This window comes from Mesoplodon bidens, assembly GCF_964165515.1.
Source record: "Mesoplodon bidens genome assembly, chromosome: X".
Lineage (NCBI taxonomy): Eukaryota > Metazoa > Chordata > Mammalia > Artiodactyla > Ziphiidae > Mesoplodon > Mesoplodon bidens.
Genome location: NC_138163.1, coordinates 124,494,833 through 124,504,869, shown reverse-complemented (window position 1 = coordinate 124,504,869; position 10,037 = coordinate 124,494,833). Strand labels below are relative to the sequence as shown.

The window sequence follows — 10,037 nt, the reverse complement described above, 5'->3', positions numbered from 1 at the left end:
TCCCAACCCGGGCGCCTCTGCCCCCCACTTCTCTCTCTCTCTCCCTTTTTTTCTTATCTTCCCTCCACTTTCTTTTTCTTTCCCTTTCTCTGTTGTTTATTCATTTCCCAGAAAGGCCAGGAGGATTTAATTTTCAAAATGATTACTAGTAACGAGCCCAAGAGAAATGATGAAAACAAAAGTACTGTGGCCCTTTGAGACTCGAGTTCTTCTCTCTGAAAAGACACTCTTCTTTTAGAGCAGAGGCCTCGAAGCTGCCAAACAGCTTTTCCCAGTGAAGTATTTTATGTAAGGCATGGAGGCTCATTTGGGGGAAATGCTGAGATGCGGGAAAACTTGCGTCGCCGTGGCGAGTAAGCACAGCTGATTCCGTTCCCCGCCCGCCTCCAGGAAAGGATTCCCAGGGACCCTTCTATGAGGTAGTCCTCCACTGCGCTCTGTTGCCTTAGAAAAGTGCAAAATTCCTTTAAATCCAGGCATTTTGGAAACTTTGCAAAGCTGACTGCTCAGGCACAGGATTCAAAGCAGAGTTTGAGCTGCTCCCTTATCAAGCCGCATCAGCAACACCTGGGAGCTCTTGGGAGAGGCAAAGTCGGCCCGGCCCAGGAGACCCGGATGTGAAACGCGGGGGGCGGGACCACCCAGTCTTTTGCAAGGAGCCCGCGAGGGGGGTTGGCGCGCGCTAAACGGGAGAAGCACTGGTTTGAGAAAAGCATGGGTCGCAAGTACACATTGGGACCCTGCCATTAATGGAGGGGAAAAGCGGGGAGACGCCAGCAGGTAAGACATAAAAAATGGTGGGATGTGACATGCTTAAATTTTCTAGGTATGAAGAGATACATGGGGCTGGCGTTCTTTCCCTTGCCTCTGACCGCCCCCCCACCCCCACCCCCGCTTTCCGTTCCATCCCCCCTGCTCAGGCACCAGCACACTAACGGGAACCAGTCCAGGTTGAGTCTGGGGGGTTGGGGGAGGAAGGGGTTATTTCGTTACCACATTTTGGAGCCAACAAGCTTTTAAACCAGAGCGCCGCCGGCTGTGAAGCAATGCTGGAGGGCGCCACTAGGGGTCGCCAGCAAGTTGCCTAACACAGCCCAATGCCAGATTTTTTTTTTTAAGTAGATCTTTATTGGAGTATAATTGCTTCACAATACTGTGTTTCTGTTGTACACCAAAGTGAATCAGCCATATGCACACACATGTCCCCATATCCCCTCCCTCTTGAGCCTCCCTCCCACCCTCCCTATCCTACCCCTGTATGTCTTCGCAAAGCACCGAGCTGATCTCCCTGTGCTATGCGGCTGCTTCCCACTGGCTGTTTTACATTCCGTCGTGTGTATATGTTGATGCTGCTCTCACTTCGCCCCAGCTTCCCCCTCCCACCCCGTGTCCTCAAGTCCATTGTCTATGTCTCCATCTTTATTCCTGCCCTGCAACTAGGTTCGTCAGTACCATTTCTCTCTTTTTTTTGATTCCATATATCTGCGTTAGCATATGGTATTTGTTTTTCTCTTTCTGACTTACTTCACTCTATATGACAGACTCTAGGTCCATCCACCTCACTACAAATAACTCAATTTCGTTTCTTTTTATGGCTGAGTAATTAATATTCCCTTGTGTATATGTGCCACATCTTCTTTATCCATTCATCTGTTGATGCACACTTAGGTTGCTTCCGTGTCCTGACTATTGTAAATAGTGCTGCAGTGAACATTGTGGTACATGACTCTTTTTGAATTATGGTTCTCTCAGGATATATCTCAGGGATTGCTGGGTCGTATGGTAGTTCTATTTTTAGTTTTTTAAGGAACCTCCATACTGTTCCCCATAGTGGCTGTATCAATTTACATTCCCACCAACAGTGCAAGAGGGTTCCCTTTTCTCCACACCCTCTCCAGCATTTATTGTTTGTAGATTTTTTGATGATGACCATTCTGACCGGTGTGAGGTGATGCCTCCTTGTAGTTTTGATTTGCATTTGTCTAATAATTAGTGATGTTGAGCATCTCTTCATGTGCCTCTTGGCCATCTGTATGTGTTCCTTGGTGAAATGTCTATTTAGGTCTTCCGCCCATTTTTTAACTGGATTGTTTGCTTTTTTAATACTGAGCTAGCTCCATGAGCTGTTTGTATATTGTGGAGATTAATCCTTTGTCTGTTGTTTCATTTGCAAACATTTTCTCCCATTCTGAGGGTTGTCTTTTTGTCTTGTTTATGGTTTCCTTTGCTGTGCAAAAGCTTTTAAGTTTAATTAAGTCCCATTTATTTATTCTTGATTTTATTTCCGTTACTCTAGGAGGTGGGTCAAAAAAGATCTTGCTGTGGTTTATGTCAAAGAGTGTTCCTCCTATGTTTTCCTCTATGAGTTTTTTATAATGTTTGGTCTTACATTTAAGTCTGTAATCCATTTGGAGTTTACCTTTGTGTATGGTGTTAGGTAATGTTCTAATTTCAGTCTTTTACAATGCCAGCTTTTTATAACAAATAGTTTTAAACACACTCTTTAAAATCCTGAAATGCAATTCATAGATAATAGTACCTAACTACACACATAATTTTTAGATTTTTTTAAAGACTATAACATAACAATGAAACGAAAGCAAAGTAGTGTGTTACAAACTAAGATGTATGCTTGGACGACTACATTAGAGCCACAGTGAAGTGGTCACTGTGACTGTGGCAGCTGTGGGTGTAGACGGAAGTGGAGTGTTAAATCACTCACTTGAATACCACTAGCAGCATTGCCACTGGTGACACGAGTTTTCTGTAGTTGTAAACAAGTCTTGAAAAACCTGGAACCAAACAAATTATTGACACAGCCTTTCCTCCGTTTACTTACTAAGTACCTATGTATTCCTGGAAGATGCATTCAAAAGCTGTTTTTTATTTCTCTGTAGCATGGAGGTAGGATCTAGGTCCAGATATTATATACAGGTTTTTTATTTTTTTAAAATTTAGTTATTTGTTAATTTATTTATTTTTGGCTGCATTGGGCCTTCATTGCTGCACACGAGCTTTCTTTAGTTGCGGTGTGCGGGGGCTACTCTTCGTTGTGGTGTGCGGGCTTCTCATTGGGGTGGCTTCTCTTGTTGCCAAGCATAGGCTCTAGAGCGCAGGCTCAGTAGTTGTGGCGCACGGGCCTAGTTGCTCCGCGGCATGTGGGATCTTCCCGGACCAGGGCTCGAACCCGTGTCCCCTGCTCTGGCAGGCGGATTCTTAACCACTGCACCACCAGGGAAGCCCCCTATATACAGGTTTTAGATGCAGGATTTCACCTACATAAATGTCCAGAGGAACATTTGAAAGTCATGTGAGAAATAGAAAATGTTTCCATCGCACAGGGTGTCGGGAATCTAAGTTCAAGGGTATTCCCCCCCATCACTGTGACAACAAACCCCCAGCCGCAGACGTGCCCATGGTCAGCCATAGGGGACAGCTCGGATCCCATTGAGAATCACTGGGAAGGGAGGAGCAAAGGCAAGAGAGGAGAGACTAAGGAAGGCACATCTAGGCTCAGGATGGGCCAAGGACCATAGCCATGTGGCAGATGCAGTGACCTGGGGGCCCACCCGGGCAAGGGTGCGCACGCGCACTTTTGGCAGTCGGCGTGCCAGGGAAACGGCATTCCCCCCTTTTTTTTTTTTTTTTTTTTTTGTGGTACGCGGGCCTCTCACTGTTGTGGCCTCACCCGTTGCGGAGCACAGGCTTCGGTCGCGCAGGCTCAGCGGCCATAGCTCACGGGCCCAGCCGCTCTGCAGCATGTGGGATCTTCCGGGACCCGGGCACGAACCCGTGTCCCCCGCATCGGCAGGCAGACTCTCAACCACTCTGCCACCAGGGAAGCCCCCGGCATTCAGTTTTTGTCCAAGTCTCACTTTTTAGCCCCTCTACCACCACCCTTGGAGTCAACAAAATATTTAAACATCTGGAAATGCTTTTTAAAAATAGATATAATGGTCTCTTTGGGCCCCAGGGGGATTCCTGAAAATGGATTTAAGGCTTCCTAAGGGGCCAAGAGTATTCTGAATCACATCCCTGAAATGTTTGCATATTGTTGGGCCCAGCAATTGCACCTCGAGAAATTTGTCCTAAAAATAATAATAATAAATTGGATGAGGTGATAACTACAAATATACTGAAGCATAGTTTATGATTGTAAAAATGGAGAAGCATCTAATTGTGCAACAATGACGGGTTAGTGGACTAAATTATAGCTACAGTGGACTATTAGGAATTAAAAATCAGGTTGTTAAAAATATTTACTCAGCCGTGGGAAGGGGTTACAAACTATTAGGTACCTTCTGACCTCATTCCTATAAAGTTTTTAAATGTGTAAATGGGTAGCAAAAGTATATTGCTGGGGGGTGATATACTGACACTAACAGCACTTTGTGTGGCCTTGTATGGTGGTAGAATATTTTTATCTTTTTGATGTTGATTTATCTGTAGTTTCCAGAATTTCTACATGGAACACGTTTCGTTTGTCATAAGAAAAATGCTAGTTATAAAATGATGAGAAACTACTTTAAGAAAGAATCCTATTATAGCTATTTGGTAAAGTCCCTAATTGCCCCTCCCTTGTGTTTGGTAAATCCTGATGTTCGTTTCTTAAAGGTTGGCCAGTTTCTTAAGATTGGCAAGCTTTATCGACGGTTCAGCCAGGTGTGCAGACAGTTGGCGAGGCCTGGTGGATTTTTTTAAAATTAATTTTTATTATTGGAGTATAGTTGATTTACACTGTTGGGTTAGTTTCTGCTGTACAGCATAGTGAATCAGTTATACGTATACCCACTCTTTTTTAGATTATTTTCCCATGTAGGCCATTACAGAGTATTGAGTAGTTCTGTGCTACACAGTAGGTTCTTATTAGTTATCTATTTTATTATATGGTAGTGTGTGTATGTCGATCTCAGTCTCCCAATTTATCTCCCCCTTCCCCCCTTGATAACCGTAAGTTTGTTTTGTACATCCGTGACTCTATTTCTGTTTTATAAATAGGTTCATTTGTACCATGGTTTTAGAGTCCACATATAGGCGATATCATATGCTATTTGTCTTTCTCTGTCTGACTTACTTCACTGAGTATGACAATCTCTAGGTCCATCCATGTGGCTGCAAATGGCATTATTTCGTTCTTTTTTATGATTGAGAAATATTCCATTGTGTATATGTACCAAATCTTCTTTATCCATTCTTCTGTCAATGGACTCTTAGGTTGCTTCCATGTCCTGGCTATTGTAAGTTGTACTGCAGTGAACACTGGGGTGCATGTATCTTTTTGAATTATGGTTTTCTCAGGGTATATGCCCTAGAGTGGGATTGCTGGATCATATGGTAGCTCTACGTTTAGTTTTTTTAAGGAACCTCCATACTGTTCTCCATAGTGGCTGCACCAATTTACATTCCCACCAACAGTGTAGCAGGGTTCCCTTTTCTCCACACCCTCTCCATCATTTGTTGTTTGTAGATTTTTTTTTTTTTTTTTTTTTTTTTGCGGTACGTGGGTCTCTCACTGCTGTGGCCTCTCCTGTTGTGGAGCACAGGCTGTGGACACGCAGGCTCAGCGGCCATGGCTCACGGGCCCAGACGCTCCACAGCATGTGGGATCCTCCCGGATCGGGTCACGAACCCGTGTCCCCTGCGTTGGCAGGCAGACTCTCACCCACTGCGCCACCAGGGAAGCCCTCATTGTAGTTTTGATTTGCATTTCTCTAATAATAAGTGGTGTTGAGCATCTTTTCGTGTGCCTCTTGGCCATCTGTATGTCTTCTTTGGAGAAGTGTCTACTTAGATCTTTTACCCATTTTTTTAAAAGATTTTTTTGATGAGGACCATTTTTAAAGTCTTAATTTAGTTTGTTACAATATTGCTTCTGTTTTATGTTTTTGTTTTTTGGCTGCAAGTCATGTGGGATCTTAGCTCCCTGGCCAGGGATCAGACCCCTCACCCCCTGCATTGGAAGGCGAAGTCTGAACCACTGGACCGCCAGGGAAGTCCCCCGCCCATTTTTTGATTGCGTTGTTTGTTTTTTTTTAAATTTGAGCTGCATGAGCTGTTTGTATTTTGGAGATTAATCCCTTGTCAGTTGCTTCATTAGCAAATATTGTCTTCTATTCTGTGGGTTGTTTTTTCTATTTGTTTATGGTTTCCTTTGCTGTACAAAAGCTTTTAAGTTTAATTAGATCTCATTTGAGGCCTGGTGGATTTTCATGAGTGGAGAACCTGACCCAGTAAGAAGCTTTGAGCTGCAGGATGAGTTCAAAGGCCGCTGAACACCCCGATCCCACCTGCCATTGGACATCTGCCTTTGTTTAGCCGCGTTGTTCAATTAATGACCTTTGGTTTGGCTAAGTACTACACTGACAGAGGTTCTTTCTGTTTATGTAGTAGCTCTTGTTGGTGGCCGTAAACAGTAGTTAACTATTGACTATAAAGATAGCAGTCACCTCTTAAACCTGCTGAGTACCCAACTGATTCATTCTCAAAGTGGACCTGGAAAATAGAAGTTTCTAGAAGTTGCTTTACTAATGAGGACAGTGAGACACCAAGAAGTTCGAAGATTTGCACACCAACCAAATTCTAGTAATAGTGCTTGTTATAGGTCAGGCACTATTCTGAGTGCTTGACAAATATGAATCTATATAAGCTTCATAACAGCCCAATGAGATGAATATTGTCATTTCATTCTTCTTTTGTGTGTGTGGTACACGGGCCTCTCACTGTTGTGGCCTCTCCCATTGCGGAGCACAGGCTCCGGACGCGCAGGCCCAACGGCCATGGCTCACGGGCCCAGCCGCTCCGTGGCATGTGGGATCTTCCCGGACCAGGGCACGAACCTGTGTCCCCTGCATCGGCAGGCGGACTCTCAACCACTGCGCCACCAGGGAAGCCCATGTCATTCCATTCTTTTTAAAGATGAGCATGTCCAGGCACTGAGAGATTAGGCAACTTGCCCCAGGTCACACAGCTAGTAAGTGGTTGAGTCAGGATTTGAGACCAGACAGATTCCAGAGTCCAGATGCTATGCTGCCTCTCCACAAGCCTATTATTAGGTTTCCAAAGGCTGCTTCTGTTTGGAAATCAGCCGCAGGAAATGACTGACAATAACTTAAGGCCACACTAATCAGCCATGGTCTGCGTGATGGAAGAACAAGGCCAGACTTAGAAGAGTGTGCCATGTGATGCAGTCTCTGGTTTCGTGAAAGCCAACCCAGGGTGACGCAACCACAGATGGAAAAAAAGGTTTGCCCTACTCTTGTCAGGCCATGCAGAATAGGTCAAAGGCAGCACCATAGTTGAACTGCAGATCTGGTGGTCCGAGCATTTCATGCTTAAATTCTCTTCACCTTGAGCACACCCACATTTCAGTAGGGAAGAGTTTAGAATACTTTTTTTTTTTTTTTACATTTCTACATTGGCTATTAGAACGAAATGATCATACCCACCATTATTTACACATCTTACCGTGTTTCAGGAAACCCATGCTTCCAAGAAAACACTATGGCACCTCTTTCAATGAATTTCCCTTGGGGTCCTGTCATGGGTAGGTATATCTTATCTTCCATATGTACAAAATGCAAAGCTAAAGTTAAAATCCTTCTTTGGCTTCTCACTGTTCTTATGATAAACGTCTAAAATGCTCAGTGAGCCTAAAAGGAGCAGGATGATCTACTGTTAATCTTGTTTCCATTTCTCAAAAGCACCTTTGACCTGGGACTGCGCCGGGCATGCCCTCTTCCTGCCTCAGCTCAGATGGTTACTCAGTGCAGCTCGGTTAGCAGATCACATCTGAAAGGCTTTTCCTCAGTCTTTCCGGATCACCGCCAGTCCTCCGTAACACTCTTTATAATGGAAATGTGCACTATGTGTGTAATTTATCCATTCAATATCCATCCCCTTCTCCCCCAGAGCCTAACTCCATGACAGCCATCATATGCCTGTCACCTACAACTCCAGTGTCTGGTTTACAGGTGCTCAGTATGTATTGTGAAATGAATGAGTATTCATAAATGTTTGCAATGGCCTGACGTAAGCAAGCCCTTCTGTAGCTTCTATGCCCTGTAGCAAATACCAAAAGGTGAAACGTGGATTTTCTTAAAACCACCAGAGAGAATTGTTCACCATGTAATCCCTGATGTCTGGCATCTGTACTGCTCTTTTTGTAATGAGAAATTTTCAAACATCTGCAAGAGTAGAGAGAAGAGTCCAAGGAACCCCTGTTCAGGCACCACCAGGTTAAACAATTATCAGCTCATGGTCCATCTTGTTTCCGCCAGTGTGGCCACCACTGTCACTGGATTATTTTAAAGCTACTCCCAAGCATCATATCATCTCAACTGTAAAAACTTGAGTGTGTATCTGTGACTCTTTGTAAAATTACTTTAATAACATTTGCATACCTAAGCAATTCTTTAATATCATTACATCCAGTCAGTGTTGAAATTGTCTAAGTTGTCTGACAATGTTTTTTTCCAGTTGCTTTTTTTGGAATGCAGCCGGGATCCACAGGTTGCATTTGGCTGATAAGTCTCGTAACATGTGACAATTCCTGCATCCACTTATTTTTTCTTTTATCTTGCCATTTGCTTTTTAAAGACACTAGGCCACCTCTTCCGTAATACTTGTTGCATTTTTTGATTTTACAGATTCCATCCTGTAAGCTGGTAGGAAGCCTGAAGGCTTGATGGGATTCCAGTGTGATAGGAGGCAAGGACATGCTTCAGGTGAGGAGGCACCTGAGCTTCTCTTGGGGCAGGAGCGTGGGCTGCTGGTTGACCAGATGTTCTCAATTTGATCCTACTTTATAAAGTTCCCCAATGGCTAGATTCATCATCTCCTTGAGGGTTGCAAGATGGGGATATTAAAACTCTAGGATTCCTTCTTAATTAGTGAAAACTTTTCTGTAAGGAACTTTCTGGGGGGGGGAAGGATGGGGAGAAGGGATAGTCGGGGAGTTTGGGATTGACATGCACACACTGCTGTATTTAAAATGGATAACCAGGACCCCGGAGGAAGATGGCGGAAGAGTAAGACGCGGAGATCACCTTCCTCCCCACAGATACATCAGAAATTCATCTACACGTGGAACAACTCCTACAGAACACCTACTGAACGCTGACAGAAGACCTCAGACCCCCCAAAAGGCAAGAAGCTCCCCACATACCTGGGTAGGGCAAAAGAAAAAAAGAATAAACAGAGACAATAGGATAGGGACGGGACCTGCACCAGTGGGAGGGAGCCGTGAAGGGGGGAAGGTTTCTACACACTACAAGCCCCTTCGCGGGCGGAGACTGCAGGTGGCGGAGGGGGAAAGCTTCGGAGTAGCGGAGGAGAGCACAGCAACAGGGGTGCGGAGGGCAAAGCGGAGAGATTCTGGCACAGAGGACCGGTGCCCTCAGGCACACACCAGCCCGAGAGGCTTGTCTGCTCGGCCGCCGTGGCGGGCGGGGCTGGGAGCTGAGGCTCGGGTATCGGCTTTCAGTCGGAGCGCAGGGAGAGGACTGGGGCTGGCGGCAGGAAGAGAGCCTGAAGGAGTTAGTGCACCACGGCTAGCCCGGAGGGAGTCCGGGGAAAGGGTCTGGAGCTGCTGAAGAGGCAAGAGACTTTTTTCCCTTTTGTTTCCTGGTGCGCGAGGAGAGGGCATTAAGAGGGCTGCTTGGGGAAGCGCCGGTGACAGGCACGAGCCGCGGGTAAGGCACGGACCTCGGAGACGGGCGTGGGCCGCCGCCGCCGCCGCCGCCCGCCCGCCGCGGCCCGCCGCCGCCGCCGCCGCCGCCGCCGCGGGGCCTGTGTGCGAGCGCGGGTCACTGTCCGCCCCGCCTTCCGGGGGGCCTGTGCACCCCGCCACTGCTGGGGTCCCCGAGACCCGGGGACGGCTTTCCCGGGAAAGCGCACGGAGCGCCACGGGCTGCTGCAACGTCACGCCGGCCTCTGCCGCCGCAGGCCCGCCCCACACTGCGCGCCCCTCCCTCCCCTCTGCCTGAGTGAGCCAGAGCCCCCGAATCAGCGGCTCCTTTAAACCCGTCCTGTCTGAGCGA

The 10,037-nt window shown here is 46.3% G+C and overlaps 1 protein-coding gene across 1 annotated transcript in view; it reads left to right on the top strand.

The window, feature by feature from the left end:
• Window positions 1-588: 588 nt before the first annotated feature.
• PDHA1 (pyruvate dehydrogenase E1 subunit alpha 1) overlaps window positions 589-10,037 on the top strand; it is a 42,789-nt gene continuing 33,340 nt past the window's right edge. Inside the window, exons 1-2 of the mRNA XM_081222851.1 lie at window positions 589-780; window positions 8,646-8,723. Coding sequence (XP_081078977.1) covers window positions 8,715-8,723 — 9 coding nt within the window. The 5' untranslated portion in view covers window positions 589-780; window positions 8,646-8,714. The remainder of the gene's footprint in view (window positions 781-8,645; window positions 8,724-10,037) is intronic.